The sequence below is a fragment of the Rhinopithecus bieti genome, unplaced genomic scaffold (genome assembly GCF_001698545.2).
Source record: "Rhinopithecus bieti isolate Rb0 unplaced genomic scaffold, ASM169854v2 scaffold_574, whole genome shotgun sequence".
Taxonomy (NCBI): domain Eukaryota; kingdom Metazoa; phylum Chordata; class Mammalia; order Primates; family Cercopithecidae; genus Rhinopithecus; species Rhinopithecus bieti.
In genome coordinates, this window is record NW_016803605.1 from 6,112,320 (window position 1) to 6,137,473 (window position 25,154).

The following is a 25,154-nucleotide window of genomic DNA, read 5'->3' on the forward strand; positions in this document are numbered from 1 at the left end:
TGGAGTGCAGTGGTGCGATCTTGGCTCACTGCAACCTCCGCCTCCCAGGTTCAAGCAATTCTCCTGCCTCAGCCTCCTGAGTAGCTGGGATTACAGGCGCCCACCACCACGCCTAGCTAATTTTTGTATTTTTAGTAGAGACGGGGTTTCACCGTGTTGGTCAGGCTGATCTTGAACCCCTGGCCTCGTGATCCACTCACCTCGGCCTCCCAAAGCGCTGGGATTACAGGCGTGAGCCACTGTGCCTGGCCGCTAATTTTTTTTTTTTTGTATTTTTAGTAGAGATGGGGTTTCACCGTGTTAGCCAGGATGGTCTCGATCTTCTGACATAATGATCTGCCTGCCTTGGCCTCCCAAAGTGCTGGGATTAGAGGTGTGAGCCGCCGCGCCCGGCTGCTAATTTTTTTGTCTGTGTGTTTTTAGTAGAGATGGGGTTTCACACATGTTAGCCAGGATGGTCGTGATCTTCTGACCTCGTGATCTGCCTGTCTCGGCCTCCCAAAGTGCTGGGATTACAGGCGTGAGCCACCATGCCCGGCCTAATTTTTTTATTTTTAATAGAGAAGGGGTTTCACCATATTGGCCAGGCTGGTCTCGAGCTCCTGACCTTGTGATGCGCCCTCCTTGGCCTCCCAAACTGCTGGGATTACAGGCATGAGCTCAAGACTTCTTATACAGGTCTTTGATACTGTGAAAGGGGAAAAATATCTTCCTGAGAATTAAAAAATTTTTTACCAGATTTGTTTTGCTTGTGTTTGAACCTTAAATAACTATAATTTATCCAGTATGTGCTTTTTGGTGTCTGTCTTCATTTGCTGAACACTGTTTTTGTGAGGGTTGTCTAATTTGTAGAATTAAAACGCACACATAGTGGAGTCTTATATATAGACCAATTTTAATAATAAGCTTTTGTAGACTGTAGACTGTAGATTTGGGGCATTTGTATGGAAGGAAATACAGGTCTTAATTTAAAACAATAAGCTGCTGTTTGGTATTATACTATTTTGATGTACTATACCTAATTTAATCATATACATTTAGATTGCCACCCACTTTTCCCCTAGAAATGAAATTCGAGTCAAGGGGTATAAATAATTTAAAATTGTTAATAGATATTGCCAAATTGCAATCAAAAAAGCCTTTATTTTTGTTTCCACAAACAGTGTATACAAATATGTCCTTCCTGGTAAGTTTTTATTTTAGTCTTACTAGTGCTTTTTTTCACCTTGTTAAGGTAGTTAAAGCTCTTTTTTTAAATTCATTTATCATATTAACTTTTTTTTTTTTTTGAGACAGAGTCTTACTCTGTCCCCCCAGGCTGGAGTGCAGTGGTGCAATCTTGGCTCACTGCAACCTCTGCCTCCTGGGTTCAAGCGATTCTCGTGCCTCAGCCTCCGGAGTGGCTGGGACTACAAACGTGCGCCACCACGCCCAGCTAATTCTTTGTATTTTTAGTAGAGATGGGGTTTTGCCATGTTGCCCAGGCTAGTCGTGAACTCCTGAGTTCAGGCAGTCCACCCGCCTCTGCCTCCCAGAGTGCTGGGGTTACAGGCGTGAGCCACTGCGCCTGGCCCTTGTTAACTTTTTTAATTAAATTTTTTTTGTTACCGTAGATTATTGGGGAACTGGTGGTGTTTGCCAACATGAGTAAGCTCTTTAGTGGCGATTTGTGAGATTTTGGTGCACCCGTCACCCGAGCAGTATATGCTGCACCTAATAATTTGATTTCTTCTATTTTTCTCCGTCCTCTTACCGGTGACTTAGAACCTCAAACCTCTGAGCCTGGTTGTGACCTTGCATTTACATTGAGTGTTTCTTCATTGCCGACTTGGGGAATTCTTGGGCTCTTTTTGGGTGGGGGTTTGTGCTCTGGGGAAGTTGTTCTTTACCTGAAATCCATTTGTCTTGACTGCTGATGGAGTAGTTGGTGGCAGGATTTGCTGTTTTGTATGGTCCACAATTGGAAAGACTCCAGATAGTCACATTTAGTTAAAAGCCCTTTTGGCTGAATCTTGAGATCTTTTCCAACACTATGGATTTTACTTGGCTTAATTCCTTTGCGATGAGGTTTGCTGCAGATTCGAATTTTTTTTTTTCTTTCTGATTTTAGTTTTTTTTTTTATTTTTAAATCAAGATGGAATCTTGCTCTTTTGCCCAGCTCAAGTGCAGTGGCATGATCTCAGTTTACTGTAGCCTCTGCCCCATAAGTTCAAGCAGTTCTTCTGCCTCAGCTTCCCAAGTAGCATAGCTGGAATTACAGGCACCCACCACCACACCCGGCTAATTTTTTTTTTTTTTAGACCAGGTTTTACTCTTGTTGCCCAGGCTGGAGTGCAATGGCGCAATCTCACTGCAGCCTCCGCCTCCCGGATTCAAGCGATTCTCCTGTCTCAGCCTCCTGAGTAGCTGGAATTACCTGAATGTGCCACCATGCCTGGCTAATTTTGGATTTTTAATAGAGACAGGTTTTTTCCATGTTGGTCACGCTGGTCTTGAACTCCTGACCTCAGGTGATCAGCCCTTCTTGGCCTCCCAAAGTGTTGGGATTACAGGTGTGAGCCACCACGCCTGGCCTGTATTTTTTTTTCGTAGAGACGGGGTTTCACCATGTTGGCCAGTCTGGCCTCGAACTCTCAACCTCAAATGATCCGCGCACCTTGGCCTCCCAAAGTGTTGGGTTTACAGGCGTGAGCCACTGCGCCCGGCCAAGGTTTTTTTTTTTCATTTTTCAGTTTCCCAGAAGTTCTAAACTTCACCCAGTATAACCTTTTAGGATCGTCCAGGAGGGAGATACAGAGCGCCTCATGCTGGTGCAGAGAAGCTGCGTTCAGCAGCGTTTTCCTGTTTGCGCAAAGCAGACTCAGTGGGGTCACGTTTTCGCACAGCAGACTCATTGGGGTCACGTTTTAGCGGGTCATTGTTGTCAGTGCTCTTCCTGCTCCTTGCTTTCAGTTGTGAGAAGGTTCCCCAGTTTTCCTTTTGAGGCTTGGAAACACAGGAGACCATCCATCCACCTGCCTGTCTGAACCCACGCCTCTGGTCTCGCTGTCCATCATCCTCACCTGTGTCCTGTGGCCCTAACTGCTTCGGGTCAGACCATCATCATCTTTACCTGGACTTGCGGGGCACCGTCCATGCCTCTTGCCTCGTCTCTCCTCACTTCTGTTCTTTGCATAATTACAGAGAGGTTCAATTAAAATGTCAATTTGGTGATGCTGTTCCTTTGCCTGAAATCTTTTTAGTAGCGCCCAGTCTGCCTGCAACATTGGCTTTGATTTTCGCAATGTCTGCAGCGTTTTCTATGGTGCTCAGTAATTGGGCAGTGGTTTCTTTTTGTAAACCTGAGCCAACATCTTAACCCCAAAGGTGCCAAATTTGGTATCTGTGTAGCCTTGAGAACTTTGTGTAGGCTGTTGGGGCTTGGGAGTTTGGAGCTTTTCTGTGCTGAGGAGCCCATGCCGCTGCTTTGGGACTTGGGGAGAGGGAGGTTTGACCACACAGGCCTGAGTCCTGAGCACCAGTGTTGTCTTATTACTGGATCCCAGCTCCTAACTTAACAACTTGATTGTCCCTGTGAGTTCTCTAAGCATAATCACAAAAATATCTTGAGCCTCAGACACTTGGTAGTGTATGATCTTTTGTAGATTTAAAAAGCAAACTTTGCTAGTATTTTGGTCAAGTGGGTGCCATATACAAGATTGCTTCTGGTGAGTAAATATTCTGTATTTTATCTACTCTCATGGTTAGAAGAGGTAATTTTTTTTTTTTTTTTTGGAGACAGAGTCTTGCTCTGTTGCCCAGGCTGGAATGCAGTGGCATGATCTCGTCTCACTGCAACCTCCACCTCCCAGGTTCAAACAATTCTCCTGTCCCAGCCTCCCATGTAGCTGGGACTACAGGCATGCACTACCCTTTCCAGTGTCTTGATATTCTTGGGGTCTGGATCCTGTGGAAGCTCAGTTGTCTTTCAGAAGCAGAGATTAAATAGTTCCGAGACATAAAGTGCAAGTCAGGTATCACTTCTTCATCTTTTAGCCAAAGCGTCTATTCATAATTACGCATCTTTTGTTTACCTGTTTGTTCTAGGGAGAGTTAGACTTACGAGAGGGTATCTGTTATGTGTCATTTGCTCTTGTCACATTTATTTTTAAGGGGGTTTATTTAATGTCACCCCTTAGAGATTGGGAGACTCAAAATGATGTCATAAAAGGAACAAAGTAACTGGGACTGTTTATTTAGTCTAGAGAAAATATGATGGCTTTATAAAGGCTGTGTTTAACAGTCTGCAGTTCATTCAGAAAATATCCTGAGCATCTGCTATGCACCGGAAGTTGTTCCAGGTGTTGTAGATGTGGCACCAACCAAGACCAACACATCATGATCTAACGCGGCTCCTCATGGCATTAAAAAAAATTGAAACTCCTTCCTTGGACCTGCAGTGCCCCTTGTTCTCTAGACCTGCCCACCCTCTCGACCTCTTATCCTTCTTACCCTGTTTTCTCACTCTGCTATGGCTACACTGGCCCCTTTGCTGTTTCTTTTCTTTCTTTCTTCTTCTTTTTTTTTTTTTTGAGGTGAGTTTTGCTCTGTTGCGCAGGCTGGAGTGCAGCGGCGCCATTTCGGCTTGTTGCACTCTCTGCCTACAGGGCTCAAGCAATTCTCGTGCGTCAGCCTCCTGAGTAGCTAGGACTACAGGTGTGAGCCACCACAGCTGGCTGAGTTTTGTATTTTTAGTAGAGACAGGGTTTCGCCATGTTGCCCAGTTTGGTCTCAAATTCCTGTCCTCAAATGATCTGTGTGCCTTGGCCTCCCAAAGTGCTGGAATGACAGGCGTGAGCCACCGCGCCCGGCCCCCCTGCTGTCTCTGAGCTCCCAGACTCATTCCCTCTTCATTGTTTCTTCTGCTTGGGATGTTTTGTCCCCGGTGCCTCGTGGTCACTCAAGTCGTGGCTCAAATGTTACCTCCTCAGGCATCCCTTCCTTGGCCACCCCAACTAAAGACACCTTCTATAGCAGCATCACACTACCCTGTTTTATTTTTTTCATAGCATTCTTCACCAGTTGAAATTGGCTTTCATTTTTTCACTTGTGTATTGTCCATTTCTCCCTGACCAGAATTTAACCTCCATGAAAGCATAGAAACTTTCTGTCTCATTCACTGTCACACCCACGACACTTAGGACAGTGCCTGGTGCATAGTAGGAGCTCATTAAATAGTGTGGAGAGAATCAGAGGGTTTTGAATACAGTCGTAACTTTATACCCATGAAGGGAAGAGTAAAGTATGACACGCAGAGGTCAACTTAGGGCCAGTGAAGATTTTACCCTTCTCTGTAGGGGAGTTGCTGGAAGGTCAACTGGCCCTCCACTGGAGAGAATTATATTACTTGAGGTAATCAAAAGTGGCCAGACGTGGTGGCTCACGTCTGTGATCCTAGCATTTTGGGAGGTCAAGGTGGGTGCAATCAGTTGAGGTCAGAAGTTTGAGACCAGCCTGGCCAACATGGTGAAACCCCGTCTCCACTAAAAATACAAAAATATTAGCCGGGCGTGGTGGCGGGCGCCTGTAATCCCAGCTGCTCGGGAGGCTGAGGCAGGAAACTCTTTGGAACCTGGGAGGCGGAGGTTGCAGTGAGCTGAGATCATGCTACTTGACTCCAGCCTGGATGACAAAGTGAAACTCCGTCTCAAAAAAAAAAAAAAAAAAAAGTACCAGTGCTTTGGCTCTTTCATGTCACAGGCAATTAAGTTTTAAGTGAGGCCTACATTTGTATTTGGCAAATACCAGCTAACCATGTTGATTTATTTTATTTTATTTTTTTAAATTGAAATGCAGTGGTGGGATCTTGGGTCTCTGCAGCCTCCACCTCTGGGGTCGAAGTGATGTTCCCGCCTCAGCCTCCCAAGTAGCTGGGATTGCAGGCACCCGCCACCACGCCTGACTAATTTTTGTATTTTTAGTAGAGAGAGAGTTTCACCATGTTGGCCAGGCTGGTCTCAAACTCCTGACCTCAAGTGATCTGCCCGCCTCGGCCTCCCAAAGTGCTGGGATTACAGGTGTGAGTCACTGCGCCCGGCCCCCATGTTTACTTTTTAAAATAAGCCGTTTATCTTGGAATATGGCAGATAAGAAGCCACCTTACAAGACTGCTTACAAAATTCCTGTGAAACAACCCCTCACGTTTTATAGCTTTATGCACTCAGGCACTGTGATATTAAATGGCTTGCTGAGAACTGGATAATGAAGAGATGAGAGAGTCCAGAGAGGATTGTTTCTGTTTCCTGTTTGTAGACCCACTCATTAACCCAGCAGGAATTTATCAGTGTTTTTATTTTTCACAGGAGCTTACAGGAAGGGTATTTGTTTCTGTTCCCACAGCATTTTGTAGAAACCTCTGGATGCACGTCACACTTTTTACAGGAATTTCTTGTCCGAATCGTCTTGTCTTGTCTCCCTCAGTGGCCAACGCTGTGTTCTGTTTATCTTTGTTTTTCAAGGATCCAAACACTCAAGAAATACATATTGAATAAATGAATGATAACTTAAAAATCTGAGGTTTGCTAAAGCATAAAATAGTAGCTAGGGTTTTTTTTTTTGAGTTTCTAGTTTAAATTAATTCTGTCTTCAATAGTGACTTTTACCACAGTGTTAGGAGTTATATGCTAACATTCTGAGAGTAAAGAGAATGAATTATGCTTGTTTGTGTTTGCCATGGGAATCTATCTTTTAGTTTCTTTGTTTGTTTGTTTTTGAGACAGGGTCTCACTGTCTTGTTCAGGCTGGAATGCAGTGTCATGATCATAGCTCGCTTGCAGCCTGAGTAGCTGGGATCACAGGCTCATGCCACCATGCCTGGCTAATTTTTAAATTTTTGTAGAGATGGGGTCTCACTGTGTTGCCCAGGCCAGTCTCAAACTCCTGGCCTCAAATGATCCTCCTGCCTTGGCCTCCCAAAATGGTGGGATTACAGGCATGAGCCACTGCACCTGGCCTTGTTTTTTGTTTCAATATTAAAAATGTTTTTCTTTAATCACTTAGATATTTGTCTTAGAACGTAGATTTCTTAGATATGATTTGATCATAGTGGCTTCTATTTATTGTCAGTGCATTATTTAATGCTTCTGTTTCCTGTACGTGCATGTACTAGACTTTTCTGCATTGTCTGGAACACATGAGAAATAAAACCTAACTTTATAAAGTCCTGTTTAAATGCGTAAACATGTTATTTGATTGTAGAATGATTAAGTAGAAAAACATTTGATGATTTTAGGACTTCATGTGACTTTCTGTCTTTATAGAATAATTACTGATTTTTTACAGGGAAAAGAAAAATACATTTTATGTTATATGAGTGAAGAGTTCCATGTTTGGTGGGAGAAAAAATATTAAAAACCTTTCTGTTCTAGGAACTAGTAATCATTCCTTTCAGACAAACTTTGTGACATGATTTTTTTTCAGGATACACATATATTACCTGCATTTAGAGAAATAGTTGCTAATTTGTTATTTGCGATTACTTTTTACAAAGCTGATCTGAATGAAGCTTATAGTTTGCTTGGAGAATTACTGACTATAGCCTGTTAGATGTCTCTTGGAAAAACAATTGTCATGGCAGTAACTTCGACTCACCCCCAAAGAATTTAACACATTATCTGAAGAGGCTACATCATCTTTAACTAATGTGCTGTGTCGTGCTCACATGATGCTGGCTGGACTGCTGCTCTGAATGGTGTGGTGTGGGAGGAAGGAGAAAATTCAGGCCAACTTTATTTTCTTTTGACCCAACTGCAGTAAGGCCAATTTTATATAGGTGACAATTTGTGTGTTGGTACTAACTAACGAGTGTTAAAAGATCAAATGTGTCAAGTCTAGAACTGGTACCCTTTTTTTTTTTTTTTTTTTAGGCAAAGTCTCACGGTGTCACCCAGGCTGGAATGCAGTGGCACAGTCTTGGCTCACTGCAACCTCCTCCTCCTAGGTTCAGGCAATTCTCATGCCTTAGCCACCTGAGTGGCTGGGATTATAGGCGTGTGCTACCACATCCAGCTAATTTTTGTATTTTTAGCAGAGATGGAGTTTCACCATGTTGGTCAGGCTGGTCTTGAACTCCTGGCCTCAAGTGATCCACCTGCTTTGGCCTCCCAAAGTGTTGGGATTACAGACCTGAGCCACTGTACCCAGCCTAGGAATGATAATTTTAATAGTTGTGAAGAAACAGAGAGCCTCACTGTGGAAAATAGCAAGAGTCAATTATTATTATGTTTTTGAAACAGTTTCTTGTTCTGTTGCCCAGGCTGTAGTGCAGTGGTGTGATCATGGCTCGTTGCAGCCTTGGGGACGCCGATGATCCTCCCACCTCAGCCTCCCAAAGTGCTGGGATTATAGGCATGAACTTCCATACCGAGCCAATTATTTTTTGAAGTCCTTTTTTTTGAGACAGTCTTGCCCTGTCGCCTAGGCTGGAGTGCAGTGGTGTGATCTTGACTCACTGCAACCTCCGCCCCTGGGTTCAAGTTTTTCTTGTGCCTCAGCCTCCCAAGTAGCTGGGACTATAGGCGTGAGCCACCACACCCAGCTGATTTTTGTATTTTTAGTTGAGACGGGGTTTTACCATGTTGGCCAGGCTGCTTTCAAACTCCCGACTTCAAGTGATCCACCCACCTCGGCCTCCCAAAGTGCTGGGAGACATGAGCCATCGTGCCTGGCCTATTTTTTTTTTATTTTTTTGAGGTGGAGCCTCACTCCGTCGCCCAGGCTGGAGTGCAGTGGTAGAATTGTGGCTCACTACAGCCTCAAACCCTTGGGCTCAAGCAGTCCTCCCACCTCAGCATCCTGAGTAGCTGGGACCACAGGCGCACACCACTGTGCCCGGCTAATTTTTTTTATTGTTTGTACAGACAGGGTCTTCCTTGTTGTCCAGGCTGGTCTCGAACTCCTGGGCTCAAGCAATTCTTCTGCCTGGGCCTCACAAAGTGCTGAGATTATAGGCATGAACCACTGTGCCCAGCCACAAGTTTGTTTTGAAGCAGGAGCATTTCTGTTAGAAAAATAAAATAAGGTCCAAGAGTGGTGGCTCATGCCTGTAATCCCAAAACTTTGGGAAGCTGAGGTAGGCAGATCACTTGAGCCCAGGAGTTCAAGACCAGCCTGGGCAATATGGCGAAACCCTGTCTCCACAAAAAATACAAAAAATTAACCTGTTTGGTGGTGTGCACCTGTAGTTTCAGCTACCCAGGAGGCTGAGGTGGGGAGATCCCCAGAGCCCAGGAGGTCAAGGTTGCGGTGAGCCATGATCGTGCCACTGCACTGTAGCCTGGACGACAGAGTGAGACCCTGTCTCAAAAAAAAAAAAAAAAAAAAAGATAAAGTGTTTTCTAAGACAAGGAATAGTGAACTTGGTGAACAGCCTTAATATCTACATATTAGATTGGCTATCTCATTATTACGACATATTAGGCATCAAATCACTCTGGTAATATAAGTCAGCCAGCTAAGTTTCTTTGCCAGACTTCCTTCAGGAGAACTGTTAGAGTCAAAGAGAAGCTAAAGCAAAGAAGTTGCTGGTGGAAATGGTGGAATGTAGTACCTAGTTACTAGTTGGAACCACAAATGATTAAGCTATAGAGTAACGTTCATCTCTTGATTTTAACTTTCTCTTCTTCCAGGTTGGTGGCACTAAGGCTGGTGTAGTCCGGTTTCTTGGCGAGACAGACTTTGCCAAGGGGGAATGGTGTGGTGTGGAGTTAGACGAGCCGCTTGGAAAGAATGATGGCGCTGTTGCTGGAACAAGGTTGGTTTGGCGTTGTGCAACATCTTGTGTCACTCTTGTACGTGACGATGCTCAAGCCAGTCTCACCAAGTGTGTATCATAACATGGAAAGGTGTGTTTGGAAGAGTGGCACTTTTATTTCCTGAGACCCATCTGCTGATTTGTTTTCCCCACACTAAAATTGGGGCTGTTCTTTTGACTGTCTCCGTAATAATACATGACTGAGTAGATTCTCAACAAGCATTCTGTTTATTTTTCAAAATAGAAAGCAAATACTATGTTATCTGTCTAACTTCTCTCCCTTTTAATAGGAGTTGACTTCTGAAAGAGTACCTGGGCATCTGGGGTGTGGGTGGGGGTAGAAGGTAGCCACCTTTGTTAGGGAAAAGAACTGCAAAACGTGTCTTCATATTTGATGAGAATTCCATCCTGCGGCAGGAGAACAGAACAGACCAGCAAGTGGACCTCTTCCATTGTAAGGTTAACCCCTTTTTTCCTTTTTTTTTTTGGAGACAGGGCCTCCCTCTCTTGCCTGGGCTGGAGTACAGTGGCGCCATGTTGGCTCACTGCATGCAACCTCCTGGGTTCAAGCAATTCTCCTGCCTCAGCCTCCCAAGTAGCTGAGATTACAGGCGTGCGCCACCATGCCTGGCTAAATTTTGTATTTTTAGTAGACATGGGGTGTTGTCCAGGCTGGTCTCAAGCTCCTGGGCACAGGTGATCGGCCTGCCTTGGTCTCCCAAAGTGCTGGTATTACAGGTGTGAGCCACTGCGTCCGGCCTGGATAACCCCATTCTTGCCTCGCAGACACAGGATGAGAGTCTAGTAATGCACACAGATGCAGAAGGAATTTCCACTCTTCTCTTCAAAATGTTTTGAAGGCACAGGTGTTGTCTATGATGCATTATTAGTAGTATATAGTACACTAATGAATCACTTGATCATTAAAATGTGGTAGTTAACATTTTACTTATAAAACATAGACAAATTGGTTATAAGCAAATTAATTATAGAGAAAAAGGCTTTATCTACCACATACAGTAATTATGACTCATGGAGATAAAGATCTCTTGGAACTGCAATGATTACGAAGCCATCTTTTCTTAATATTAAAGCATTATAATCCTTTAGAGTCATGACATTGCCTATGTCAGTCCGAAAACAGACATTACTAGTTAATATTTCTCCATGTTTACTTTTTTCTTTTCTTTTTCTCCAATGCTGTTTTCTTTTTTCTGGGCCTTCTCAATGCTATACTTGCAGAATACTTTTTTTTTTTTTTTTGCATATTTTTTTATTTGAACATTACAAATTTTCAATGAATTTTTTTTTTTTTATTTTTTGAGACAGAGTCTCACTGTTGTCAGGCTGGAGTGCAGTGGCGCTATCTGGGCTCACCACAACCTGTGACTCTCAGATTCAGGCGATTCTCTGCCTCAGCCTCCCGAGTAGCTGGGATTACAGGCACGCACCACCACGCCCAGCTAATTTTTGTATTGTTGGTAGAGTCTGGGTTTCACCATGTTGGACAGGATAGTCTCGATCTTCTGACCTCTTGATCTGCCCACCTCGGCCTCCCAAAGTGCTGGGATTACAGGTGTGAGCCACCACGCACAGCTCTTCCTGTTTACTTTAATGGATCTGCCAAAGTTAGGTGCCTGTTGATTTCCTTTCCCTTTGTTTGGCACGGTTTTATTAAATGGGCTTGCTCTATTGCTAAACTCCTCTGCTATACATTTATTGTATAGCATAGGTTGTGGAAATATTTTTTTCCTTTATGTAGAATCTCAGCAACAGGTGAGTAAACCTGACTTTGTGTATCATATCGTCACCAGTGTGTGTTCTAAACCATCACTGAAGCTGTTAGTCAGCCTACGTACATGTGACTGCTACATGCTGGTGTATAACCCCAGCTTAGTGGTGGAATTTCCAGGAATCCTGCCTTCAGTTAGGAGTTGGGAGAGCATTTTGGTTATAGTTATTATTTCTTGTGATTAAGTTGTTTTTTTTTTAACTGTTCTTGTTGTTCTCTAAAGGTATTTTCAGTGTCAACCCAAATATGGCTTGTTTGCTCCTGTCCACAAAGTTACCAAGATTGGCTTCCCTTCCACTACACCAGCCAAAGCCAAGGCCAACGCAGTGAGGCGAGTGATGGCGACCACGTCCGCCAGCCTGAAGCGCAGCCCTTCTGCCTCTTCCCTCAGCTCCATGAGCTCGGTGGCCTCCTCTGTGAGCAGCAGGCCCAGTCGGACAGGACTAGTAAGCCCCCTTTCTCTACCTGCCTCCACTTCCCAGGCATGACTAAGGCCCGTGGTCAGTGCCCCTGCTTTGCTGCTTTGCTGCTTTGCTTGTCCTTGTGCTGAATGTTGCTCACAGCTTTTGCTGTGAAAGTCCTTGCAAGTAAGTTTTGAAAAAGGTAACCCCAGCAAGAATGCATTTTTTGAAATCAGAAAGTGCTTTTAATCGTCCCTTTCATATTCTTAAAAGCTTAAAAATGCATGTGTTCATGGTGAATCTGTGTAACTACTGCTTAGTCTAACACAGGGGTCGAATTATTTTCTATGAAAATATTTTAGGGCAAAATGATAGGAACATTGGCGAGATCCTTTTCTTCAAATCCATAGATCTGTCGCTCCCTCTCTCTCTTTTTTTTTTCTTTTGAGTCAGGGTCTCACTCTGTCACCCAGCCTCATCGTCCCAGGCTCAAGCTGTCCTGCTGCCTCAGCCTCTCCAGTAGCTGGGACTACCGATGCACACCACCACGCCTGGTTAATTTAATTTTTTTTTTTTTTTGTAGAGAGAGGGACTCACTCTGTTGCCCAGGCTGGTCTTGAATTCTTAGGCTCAAGTGATCCTCCTGCCTTGGACTTCCAAAGTATTGGGATTTACAGGTGTGAGCCACCGCTCCCAGCCTGTCTTTCTCTTTAACTTCAAATAATTTTAGGAACTGAAGTGTTTTGAGAAAAGGTCTGTCCGTAGGATGTTAATATTAATACAGCCTAACCTACTGGAAGCAGTTAGTGTGTGAAGCGTCCCTGACTTGAGCCAGAGGACACTAAAGGGAACTTTTGGAGCCGGAAGAGGATAGTAGGAAAGCCCTGTTTCGATTACTGTCTTCTTCCATCTTCTCCCGGTCCCTTTCCCTCTCTCCCTCTTTTTCCTGTTTAGAGCATAAAAATTGAATTACTAGCATTAAAATAGGCAACATCTCATTCTGTTTATTTAGGTGTTATTAGGGTCAAAAGCCCTGCCCATAAGTTTGTTTCCTAGAAGTGGGGCAAATACTGTTTAAGTTAGAAATGGCGGCATCAGACTCTCCTCAGACTGAGTTCAGGTCTCCGCTGGGTGATGGGGAACCACAGGCCAGGAGCTAGGATGTTGCGTGGTGCTGTGGGGAGGAGGTGGTTAGCCCGGGATCTCACAGTGCCTGCTCTTCCATCGTCGTCGGGCAGAGAAGGGACAGGCACTGAAATCTTTACATGGGGCTGTGCTCCTCTGCCAGCCATCTAGGCTTTCTTCTTCTGTGCTCAGGTAGAATAAGTACTGCTCAGAGCATTTCCATTTGCACATGCAGAGACAGATGAATTACTTTTATGAGAAAAGCATGACAAGAACAATGAAATGGAGAAGAACCCCAAACCCCTGTGTTCAGGCAGAGCTTTGTTTAATGTGGGTCACAAACTCTGATATCGACAGCTTGCCTCCTTTGCTGTTCTAGGAACAATTCCATGGAGGGGTCTATTCTGGATCAGGAATTCTTTCTTGAGTGATTTTTATTACCTTGTAATTGTGTCCATTTGTTTGGGAAATAGCAAGCTCTCCCTGCTCCCACCAATCTCTCCTCTTATTTTTTGGACCAGTGTTCATACCTCTTAGCTCACCTCATGCAGTGAAAATTGACAAGAGACATGAGTTTCTGTACCTGTGAGACAGCTTATTTTTGTGTCTTTATGGTTTCTAATCCAAAAATCACCATAAAATAGTATGACAAAGATACGGAAGAATTGAAAGTGTCATTTCAATTTTTTTGCTCAGAAATGTATTTTTGTTTTAGAAAACAAAATTGAAAAAATATTTAATTCATTCTTTGTTTTATTTTATTTTTTATTTTTTTGAGACAGAGTCTCGCTGTTGTCCAGGCTGGAGTGCAGTGGCGTGATCTCAGCTCACTGCAACCTCTGTCTCTTGGGTTCAAGTGATTTTCCTGCCTCAGCCTCCCAAGTAGCTGAGATTATAGGCGCCTGCCACCATGCCCGGCTACTTTTTGTATTTTTAGTGGAGACGAGGTTTCATCACGTTGGCCAGGCCAGTCTTGAACACCTGACCTCAGGTGATCTGCCTGCCTCTGCTTCCCAGAGTGCTGGGATTACAGGCATGAGGCGTGAGCCACCACGCCTGGCCAATTCATTCTTATTTAATAATCACAATGACTTAGTGTTAGTGTTACTGTGTGTGCTGCTGTTGGACTCTACACATCTAGTAGAGCCTTGGAATCTTATTTCTCATCGCGAACCTCATTTCCTGTGCATGTTGATTTTTGCATTGTACTTTCTTTTCCGTCATGGGAATAGCCAAAACCCAGCTTTGAAAGACATGATGTTATTGGAAGGACTGTAGGACAATCTAATGGTGAGACTGAATTGCCTCGAACTAGTAGTTTGCATAGAGTCCAGCAGATGTCACTGTGTTTCTCTTGAAAATTTAAAACATCCTACAGTGCACTGGTGAGTTTGCTCAGCACCCTGGGGCATCTCTGCACATGGTTGGGAACCACACATTGAATGTATTCAGGAAGAAATACTAGCAAAAGGAGGTATAATTTAGCTATATAATGCAATTGGAAGGTCAAGGTCAAATGGTTAAAAAAGACAACAGGAGTTACTTCCTAGTATGTTTAAGTAATTTCAAGAACTTTGACTAAATGAAACAGCAAAGGGCATTTTGGTTCGATTGGCTTCTTTTGTAGTTCTCAAGTTGCCGAGTTATTAATTGAGGAAAGATCCTCGCTGTAAGTCTGCATCCTGTGCATCTTGCAGCAAGGGCCTAGGGAGACCAATGAAGAGAAGAGCTTTCAGGCGACAGCTGCAGCTCTGACGGCAGAAGATGGAGTCAAGGCTGAATTGGTCTGGAGCCAGCAGTGGCCGAGCAGATGGCCTTTGGTGCGGTGGCTCGCACCTGTAACCTTAACATTTTAGAGTTCGAGAACAGCCTAGCGAACATGGCAAAACCCTGTCTCTACTAAAAATACAAAAATTAGCTGGGTGGTAGTGGTGCGTGCCTGTGATCCCAGCTACTTTGGAGGCTGAGGCAGGAGAATCACTTGAACCCAGGAGGTGGAGGTTGCAGTGAGCTGAGATCGCACCCCTGCACTCCAGCTAATTTTTGTATTTTTAGTAGAGATGGGGTCACACCATCTTGACCAGGTCTCAAACTCCTGGCCTCAAGTGGTCTACCCACCTTGGCCTCCCAAAGTGCTGGGATTACAGGCGTGAGCCACCACACATGGCCGATCTCTTTACATTGATGTATTCTTTGTGAGATTTATAGACAGAAGGCACACGCTGTCTTGTGTTTTTGAAGCCTTTCCTAATCCTGGCCAGCCTGCCAACTGGAGCAGCGCCCTTGCTTTGCTGAGCAGATGCCCGCCATGCATGCATCGCGCCTCCCTCACTTTTCTGACAGCATCATCGCCCTTCACTTCTCTAACTTTCCTTTGCAGTTGACTGAAACCTCCTCCCGTTATGCCAGGAAGATCTCCGGTACCACTGCCCTCCAGGAGGCCCTGAAGGAGAAGCAGCAGCACATTGAGCAGCTGCTGGCGGAACGGGATCTGGAGAGGGCGGAGGTGGCCAAGGCCACGAGCCACGTGGGGGAGATAGAGCAGGAGCTAGCTCTGGCCCGGGACGGACATGACCAGGTGAAGTCTGGACCTTGTTGTGGAGATGGTGATGGTTTCTAAAGCCGCTGAGGAGGCCGAGAAGCATGCCCGGTGCTTGGCACCGAGGAGCTAGTCTTGAGAGCACTGGAAATGGGTGTACATTTCTTTGCTGTGTGTGTTTGAAAGCTACGACCTGGGGTGCCAGTTTCCATGACCACAGAGATGAAGTTTTGTTCTTGATTCGACCTTAGTGTCTGGTCTTTGTATCCAGGTGTTAGGCCAGCTTAGTTACTAGGGCCTTACCAGTGATTATAGCTGCTGTTTGTGGATTACTCTTACTACGTGTTTCAGCTTCAAAAAAGATGAGGGTTGTTTTAACATTGTTCTTTATCACTTTAACGATGTGGTTTTTCATCATCTATCTTCCAGGAAAGCTGTTGAGAATAACCTATTAAAATAGAGAAAGCATTTTAACATAAGGTTTTAGAGTAACGCCCACCCACCATGGTGACCCACAGCTCTTTGGGGAAGTATCTCTGGGTCTGTGTCTTGGTCAGAAATAGTCCATTTACTGACATCTTGCCTTCCCCAGCATGTCCTGGAATTGGAAGCCAAAATGGACCAGCTGCGAACAATGGTGGAAGCTGCGGACAGGGAGAAGGTGGAGCTTCTTAACCAGCTTGAAGAGGAGAAAAGGTGACCCCAGACTGTTTCCTGGTGCAGTTGTGGTCTTTCCCCCCCCCCCCCCCTTTTTTTTTTTTTTGGAGACAGAGTCTAGCTCTGTCGCCCAGGCTGGAGTGCAGCGGTGCAATCTCAGCTCACTACAACCTCTGCCTCCCAGGTTCAAGCGATTCTCCTGCCTCAGCCTCCCGAGTAGCTGGGACCACAGGCACACGCCACCACGCCTGTCTAATTTTTTGTATTTTAGTAGAGATGGAGTTTCACCATGTTGCCCAGGCTGGTCTCGAACTCCTGAGCTCAGGAAATCCATCCGCCTCGGCCTCCCAAAGTGCTGGGATTACAGGCGTGAACCACCGCGCCCAGCAGCCTTTTCATTTTAAATGACTTTAGAAGAAAATTTCCTATTAATAATCATCTTGGTATCAACCCTTAGGACCAAAGGAATGACTATATGTCCAGCAGAAAGTTAACTCTGCCATAGTGTGTGAAGAGGGTCTGCTTTGATTCGACTTTTTTCAATAAGTTTGGAATCATTTAGACATGGCCTGATTGACCAGGCACAGTGGCTCACGCCTGTAATCCCAACACTTTGGGAGGCCGAGGCGGGTAGATCATGAGGTCAGGAGTTCTAGACCAGCCTGGCCAAGATGGTGAAACCCCATTTCTACTAAAAATACAAAAAAATTAGCTGGGATTGGTGGCAGGTGCCTGTAATCCCAGCTACTTGGGAGGCTGAGGCAGGAGAATTGCTTGAACCCGGGTGGCAGAGGTTGCAGTGAGCCAAGATTGCGCCACTGCACTCCAGCCTGGGTGACAGAGCGAGACGCCGTCTCAAAAAGAAAAAAAAAAGACATGGCCTGATTAATATAACGTATTTCTTGAGCTGTGATGCATTCCAGACCTCCTCTGGAGGGTCGCCTTCATCAGAGCTGTGGTGGCTATTCCCGACCGGTTTTCACCTGGAACCGGTTTCCTGGTCAGAGGCTCTTCTAGGTCCAAGTTACCTAGTGTTTATGAATTGTGTTACGTCTGGTGAGTGACGTAAGGTCCCTGTACTTGAGAAACTCAGGCCTTATTAGGAAAACGAAATTCTCACATGTGAAATGATGAGAGAATTGTAGGGGTCAGTACGAAATCAAATGTTAAATGGTGTGAGACAGAGACTTAAGTTTGGTTCTTATAAAGGGTACTTTCAGGCCGGGTGTGGCACCTCACACCTGTAATCCCAGCACTTTGGGAGGCTGAGGCAGGCAGATTGCTTGAGTTCAGGAGTTTGAGACCAGCCTGGGCAACACCCTGGCAAAACCCTGTCTACTAAAAAGAAAAAGGAAAAAAGAAAAATTAGCTGGACGTGGTGGCGCATGCCTGTAGTCCCAGCTACTCAGGAGGTGGGAAAATCATCTGAGCCCAGGAGGTCGAGGCTGCAGTGAGCTGAGATTGCACCACTGCACTTCAGCTAGGCCACCAGAGTGAGACCCTGTCTCAGAAACAAACAAAGGAACTTTCTTGAGGCCGTGAACAGACACAGTCTCTGAAAAACCTGTCTGCATGGAAATCATTTGAACATCTCTGGGTTATGGGACATTTATCTCTTTTGGATTTAATGCCATCTTCTGTCATTTCTGATAACAGGGACTTAATTCAGTAATAAATTAGTATTGCTGTGTGCTTATGCCAGTCATAAGCAATGTTGTCAGGGGTCATAGTGAGGGTACAATACCATCTCTTACTTTCTCACTGGAGAGAGAAACACTATACGTAGGAAATTCTCTTCATATTTAAAAAATGGCTGCAAGTAAACAAGAGACAGTGATAGACCCTCTAGGCCCTTCTGAATTCCATGGCACCAGTTCCATTTGCTTCTGTTCTTTTTTAAAAAAAAAAAAAATGTATGGCTGGCTGTGGTGGCTCATGCCTGTAATCCCAGCAGTTTGGGAGAACAAAGTGGGTGGATCTCTTGAGGTCAGAAGTTCGAGACCAACGTGACCAACATGGTGAAACCCCATCTCTACTAAAAATAAAAAAATTGCCAGGCCTGGTGGCAGGTGCCTGTAATCCCAGCTACTTGGAAGGCTAAGGCAGGAGAATCACTTGAACCCAGGAGGCAGAGTTTGCAGTGAGCCAAAATTGCACCACCATACTCCAGCCTGGGTGACAGAGCAAGACTCCATCTCAAAAAAAAAAAAAAAAAAAAAAAGAGCCATGTATTATTATTATTAGTTATATTTTTTTTTTTTTTTTTTTTTTTGTGAGACGGAGTTCCCCGCCGGCGCTGGAGTGCAGTGCCGGATCTCAGCTCACCTGCAACTCCGGGTTTACGGCATTCTCCCTGCCTCAGCCTCTCCCGAGTAGCTGCACGAGACAGGCGCCCGCCACCCTCGCCCCGGGCTAGATTTTTGTATTTTGTTAGTCTACAGAGACGGGGTTTAACACCGTGTTAGCCCAGGATGGTCTCGATCGTCTTACTCGTGATCGCCCGCCTCGGCCTCACCAAGGAGGCTGGGAGTTACAGGCTTGAGCCACCGCGCCCGGCCAAAAAAGCCATTATTATCTTTTGAGACAAGGTCTCACTCTGTCACTCAGGCTGGAGTACACTGGTGTGATCATGACTCACTGCAGCCTTGACTCAAGTGATCCTCCTACCCCAGCTTCCCAAGTAGCTAGGACTGCAGGCACGTGCCACCATGCCTGGCTGATTTTTGTAGAGATAGGGTTTTGCCATATTGCCCAGACTGGTCTCAAACTGAGCTCAAGCAGTCTGCCTACCTTAGCTTCTCAAAATGCTAGAATTACAGGTAGCTTATTTTATTTTACTTTTTTCTTTTTGAGTCAAGGTCTCACTCAGTTGCCCAGCCTGGAGTGCAATGATACGATCATAACTCACTGCAGCCTTGACTACCTGGGCTCAATCGATCCTCCCACCTCAGCTTCCCAAGTAGTTGACATCACGGGTGCATGCTGCCACACCTGGCTAATTTTTAAATTTTTTAGTAGAGACGGGTCTCGTCATGTTGCTCTTAAACTCCTGGCCTTAAGCCATTCTCCCACCTTGCCCTCCCGAAGTGCAAAGATGCATTTTTAAACTTATTATGTCTCTAAGGCATTTATGGCTGCTCTCTGCTTGAATTCACCAGGGTAGTGATTATAGATTTTTTTTTTTTTTTTAATATAAGAACTGGGTCTCACTATGTTGCCTCAGCTGGTCTCAAACTGCTTGGCCTCAAGTGATCTTCCTGCCTCCATCTCCCAAATTGCTGGGATTATAGGAGTGACCTACCATCCCCAACGTGATCTTTTTTTTTTAAGGCTGTGCGTTAGTTTCTTAAGTGTTTTGTTTGGGTTTTATTCCGCAGGAAGGTTGAGGACCTTCAGTTCCGGGTTGAAGAAGAATCAATTACCAAAGGTGATCTTGAGGTAAAACCCCTTCAGCTCTCTTAAAGCTTTGATGGGTATCAGTATTCAGAACATGGGTGAAATAATGCACCAATCAAAATGAGCGGCCAGAGCAGTCAGCTGAGGAAGTGGCAGGGGAAACCCTGGCCTCTCTGGCCAGGTTGGGTTCTGGGGGTGGCTTTGTGGTGACGGTGCCAGTCCTTGAGCCTGTGATTGTGTGTCCATGTCCTGTGGCAGAGTGAAACTTGCACTACTTCTTTCTTGTGCTTCACAATTCAAAACCATGAATTGGATTTCATCAAGTCATAAACCTGGCAGTGTGTCCTTAATTTAAAGCAGTCCTAAGTGAGACTGATGTTCCTCTGATGATTAGAAAAGGCATTTTAAATTTTGTCATAGCAGTCCCTAACAGGCCGGGCGCAGTGGCTCACGCCTATAATCCCAGCACTTTGGGAGGCCAAGGTGGGTGGACCACTTAAGGTCGGGAGTTCGAAACCAGCCTGGCTAACATGGTGAGACCCCATCTCTACTAAAAATACAAAATTAGCTGGGCGTGATGGTGGGTGCCTGTAATCCCAGCTACTTGGGAGGCTGAGGCAGGAGAATCGCTTGAACCCGAGAGGTGGAGGTTGCAGTGAGCCGAGATCGTGCCACTGCACTCCAGCTTGGGGGACAGGACGAGACTTTGTCTCAAAAAAAAAAAGTCCATAACAAAGCTTTTTTTTCTTTATCTCAACTTTGCTTTCCAGTTGAGCAGGATAAATCCTTTTATAACCCTATAAAAGGAATATGTTGTAATTGTTGATTTTTTTAAAAAAAAGTAATTGGCAGAGCAAAAACTAAGAACACTTTATATTTCAGCTTCTTTTATTTCATGACATTTGTAGAATTCATGGATTTTCCTTTAGTGTCAGGTTTCTCATCCCTTTTAAACAATGTATTCATATTAGTGTTTAAATTAGACACCAGAATTAAATGGTTTTGATGGTTTCAAGCCATTGCTAGATATATGACAAATGTAAATCATTGTTTTTCAAATTTTCCAGATTTGTGGTCCTTTAATCTACAATATTTTAGTAAAAATTGTACTTAACTGTGCATTTCCCAAATAGGCAGTTTTGCTACAATTTTAGAGTCTGTTGGCTGCCCACACCGTGCTTAAATTTGAGGGGTCCTTCCAAACAGCAACTCTGATTTCTTTGGAAATAAATGTATCTTTACAGTTAGCAAGGGGGGGGGGGCATTTTCTGGGTTCTAGTTTTATGGGGCCCAGAATTTAATGGTTCATTAACAATGTAATAGATACCTTCTTCACTCATTTCATATACAGCCACATTCCTTTAGTAAATTTTTGTGTTGTTCTCATCCATTTAAAAACATCCCAAAGTCTCATTTCTAATGAGACTTCTAGTTTCATGTCATCATCTAATTCATATGAAATACAGCCTATGGTGTCTTGGGGAGGGTCCAGTTAAAATAATTTACATCAGCACTAGGCTTGTATAGTCTGTCTGATAAACTTACTTGAAATTAATCAAATAAAGTTATCTTGAAACCCTAACACATATTGAAGCTTTATTGGAATCTCTTTTTTGTTGTTGTTTAATTTTTTTTATTTTTTTACTGATAGCAAAAGAGCCAGATTTCTGAAGATCCTGAGAATGTAAGAGGGCACTTAACTGTGTGGATATTTCCCTTGTTAACAAAGATTGATCACAGATTAAAATGCTTATTGATATACTCAAACACTAACTGCATAATCTGACCTTGGGACATTGACCTTAATGTTTCTGTGCATGTGGCTTTCAAAGCAATTACGTTTATATCCTGAAGAAATTGTATGTAATGACTAAGCTCCACACATTCATGTGTTTAATGAATAGGTCAATATTTGCTTTATAAAGAATTTTGCCAGAAAGGGGGGAAAAGTTTTTTGTCTGGAGACCTAGCCTTCTTCACTTAATTCATAATGTCTTCTAATTTTAGTGGAATTACTCCAAAAGAGATGATATCTGATTGGAGCATAAAGCATTCTAGATATGGAGTTGTGGGAATTCTGGGGAAGTTTCCAAGTTGTCTAATTTTGCTTCCCATGGGAGGAAAGGGTATCGTGAGGCTGGCTGCTGTCCCAGAGCTGACTGGCTGCCTTTTCAGTGTGCCCCCACCACTGGCCAGTGCCTGCCAATGCAGCTGATGAGACATTCAAACTTCCGTTTGTTTCTACAGTATTTTCCTTAGTTGCGAAACTAGAGGCAAGCATTTGTCAGTGAAGACACAATATGTTTTAAATTGTTATTAGTGAAGTGAGAGTTTTCTAGCTGTAGCATTACTAGGCATGCAGGTGTTTTATTTTTCTTCCTCTAAGTTCAAACACCCACTACAAGTTCTTGCTATGTGATCTCTAGAGCACTGCTTCCTGGTGTACCCTGCCAGCTGTGCTGCTGGTTGTAAAGAATCTGAAAGTATTCCGCTTTGATTTATTGCCTCATAAGAAGGAAATTAAAGAATGACATTACTTCCGACCATCTCCTGGCAGCTGAAATAGACAGCTCAAGACTAAACTTTTGGCCGGGCACTGTGGCTCACACGTGTAATCCCAGCATTTTGGGAGGCTGAGGCGGGCAGATCACCTAAGGTCAGGAGTTTGAGACCAGCGTGACCAACATGGTGAAACCCTGTCTCTACTAAAAATAAAAAAATTAGCTGAGTGTGGTGGCACATGCCTGTAATCCCAGCTACTAGGGAGGCTGAGGCAGGAGAATCACTTGAACCCAGGAGGCAGAGGTTGCAGTGACCAGAGATCACGCCACTGCATTCCAGCCTGGACAAAAAGAGCAAAACTCCATCTCAAAAAAAAAGAACTAAATTTTTTAAAAGGTCTTCGTTCTGAAGAGTTCCTTTTTGTGAAGCTACTTCAGTGATCTGGGTCTCTTCTCTCGTTCTGAAACAGGCTCCTGCTGCCCCCCGGTGTCAGTCTGCATGGGATTTCCCCCCTGCCTTTCCTGTGCGCTTCTTGCAAAGCCTTTGCATTCCTTCTCAATCCCCTGTCCCAGGACTTTCCTCTTGGGATACTCTGTGTCTTATTCTAAGAAAGGAATGATTTTATAAGAAGGGATGTCCTGTTCAGTGTCAAATTTTTTACTGTGTACTGCGGCATGGAAGTGGATCACTAGTTCCCTTGCTGCTGATTGATCACCTAAGGTCAGGAGTTCAAGACCAGCCTGGCCAACATGGTGAAACCCAGTCTCTACTAAAATACAAAAATTAGCCGGGTGTGGTGGTGCACGCCTGTAATCCCAGCTACTGGGGAGGCTGAGGCATCAGTAAGGAGGCATTGGCTACGCTTATCTGGAAGATCTCTGAATGGGGAGGAGATCACATTAAATGTATATTTGCTTTTTATCTGGACATAGTGACCTTTTACCCAGAGGACACTTAACTATGTCAAAAGAAGAAAGGTTCTGTTGCCTTTTCTTTTTCCTACTACTGTAGTTTTGGATTTCAGCTCCTGAGGCTGTGACCCCAATTATGTGGGTAAGGATTAGATTCTTTTCTTATAAAAGCAGAGAAATTGAACAGTGTCCATCCAAGGCACATACAGACCAAGGGGATTATCCAGACAGTTAGGGCTTGAATTGTATTTCATTATTTTTGTGGACTATACAGAGCTGAAGCAGGTGATAAATTAAAAAAAAATTTTTGTTCACCTTTTAAATATCCCATGATGGTTTGTCAATACCTGGTTTACAAGCAAAATGACCTCTTGAATGCATTGAGGTCCCCGAGTCCCACTGGAATGAGTGAAGACGTTTGTAACCTTCACTTTTACGTTTCCCCCCCCCACTCAAGCTCTGCACTACTTTGTGTCACTTTGTTTAGAGTCTGTTGTCATTTTTTCATTGCCTGTAATTGTCCAGACTGACAGGTCAATTAGAACCACAAAATATTTAAATTACTGCAGGTAACTGACAGCTGCTGAGAGCAGCTCTGCAGGTGTGGGCCTTGTCAGTCACTGATTCTGATCACTGATAACCTCTTGTATAAGAGAGGTGGGGGTGGGAAGAGGTACATTTGGACCCAGATTATTTCAAATTGATTGAGATTCTGCTGCACTTAAACCTGTTAGAGATTATCCTCTGGGTTCCCCATCAGGCTACATCCAAGTGCGTGATGGTGGGGAGAGCAGAGTATCTGAGATCACAGGTGTTGAATCACCTTAGGAACCCACCAGCTCTTTTTGCGAGAGCTCGAACCCATGCCTTTGTGTTGAGTTGCCTTTTTACGTCTGAGCTAATAAAACATCTGCATCTTAAGGTAAAAATAACCCCTTACCAGTTTGAGCTAAACTTTGCTCTTCTCCTGAGCCTCTCAGTTGGCCTGCTTCAGAGATGGAGACTATAGAAGATAATTATTACTAAATTTTCTCTTTGTAATTCTGAGACCTTTTTTCCCTCCCTGGAGCCAAATAGCCTTTGGGAAATCCACTGCTGGAAGGAAGCTAGAGCTTCCATGGCCTCTTCCCCATCACATGTAGGAATGTTGCTGAGACTCTAACTCAGACTCCTCTCACCCATTTCTGCAGAGCCTGCTAGCATGATTTCTTAGCTCGAGTTTCCAGATACCTTCTGTTGGGGTTATTATTTGACCCTTATTTACATCAAGTTATATGCTAAGGTGCAAGAATCTGCTCTAAGGACTTATTGAACAGTTTAAGATTTATGGTATCTTTGCCATATTTAGGTGATAATGACGGTCATTCTGAGGGTCAATATACCTTTTAAAGTGATCAAGTCAGTTACATACACATTAATGTCAAGTAGCCTTTGTGGGGCGGAGGGATAAGGATAGTTTAGAGGGAGGGATATTAACTATTCTAATTGGTGCTGATAAACTTCACTTATCAATATTACTTATATTTGGCTGCATGCCTCTGACACTTCATCTGGCCTCATGTGTTTTCCATTTTTTTTCTTTCTGAACAGACTAGCCCATGCCTCCTGCCCACCACCATCCTTTATCCCTGGTATTCATCCTCACTGCCCACCTCATCTCACCTCCACTTCGTCCCTTCTCCATTCCCCTTTGGTTCACCCTTTGGCAGAAGGTACTGGTGGCTCAGCCTGCATGCCGCTCTCTCTCCTCTCGTGCTGGCATGTCATGGTGGCACTGTTGTGTTCTCTTCCTCTTCCTTTTTACTAACAGACGCAGACCAAACTGGAGCATGCCCGCATTAAGGAGCTTGAACAGAGCCTGCTCTTTGAAAAGACCAAAGCTGACAAACTCCAGAGGGAGTTAGAAGACACTAGGGTAATGGTTTTCACTATTTAATGAAGCAGACCCATGCATGTGAATGGTGGACACCTCAGGTGACAGGCTTTAGAGTTGGCCTGAGCCTTGACCCAGTGGTTCAACCTGAGTTTGGTCTTGGTACC

The 25,154-nt window shown here is 44.4% G+C and overlaps 1 protein-coding gene across 15 annotated transcripts in view; it reads left to right on the plus strand.

The window, feature by feature from the left end:
- Positions 1 to 25,154, plus strand: part of CLIP1 (CAP-Gly domain containing linker protein 1) — a 129,933-nt gene that overhangs the window by 24,399 nt on the left and 80,380 nt on the right. For 9 of the 15 annotated variants that reach the window (XM_017890385.1, XM_017890332.1, XM_017890353.1 and 6 more), the window contains exons 4-10: positions 9,667 to 9,791; positions 11,807 to 12,029; positions 15,490 to 15,687; positions 16,241 to 16,344; positions 19,683 to 19,743; positions 21,353 to 21,385; positions 24,925 to 25,029. In XM_017890385.1, the coding sequence (XP_017745874.1) occupies positions 9,667 to 9,791; positions 11,807 to 12,029; positions 15,490 to 15,687; positions 16,241 to 16,344; positions 19,683 to 19,743; positions 21,353 to 21,385; positions 24,925 to 25,029 (849 nt within the window). The remainder of the gene's footprint in view (positions 1 to 9,666; positions 9,792 to 11,806; positions 12,030 to 15,489; positions 15,688 to 16,240; positions 16,345 to 19,682; positions 19,744 to 21,352; positions 21,386 to 24,924; positions 25,030 to 25,154) is intronic. The other 6 variants (XM_017890362.1, XM_017890401.1, XM_017890435.1 and 3 more) reach the window with 3 other exon arrangements.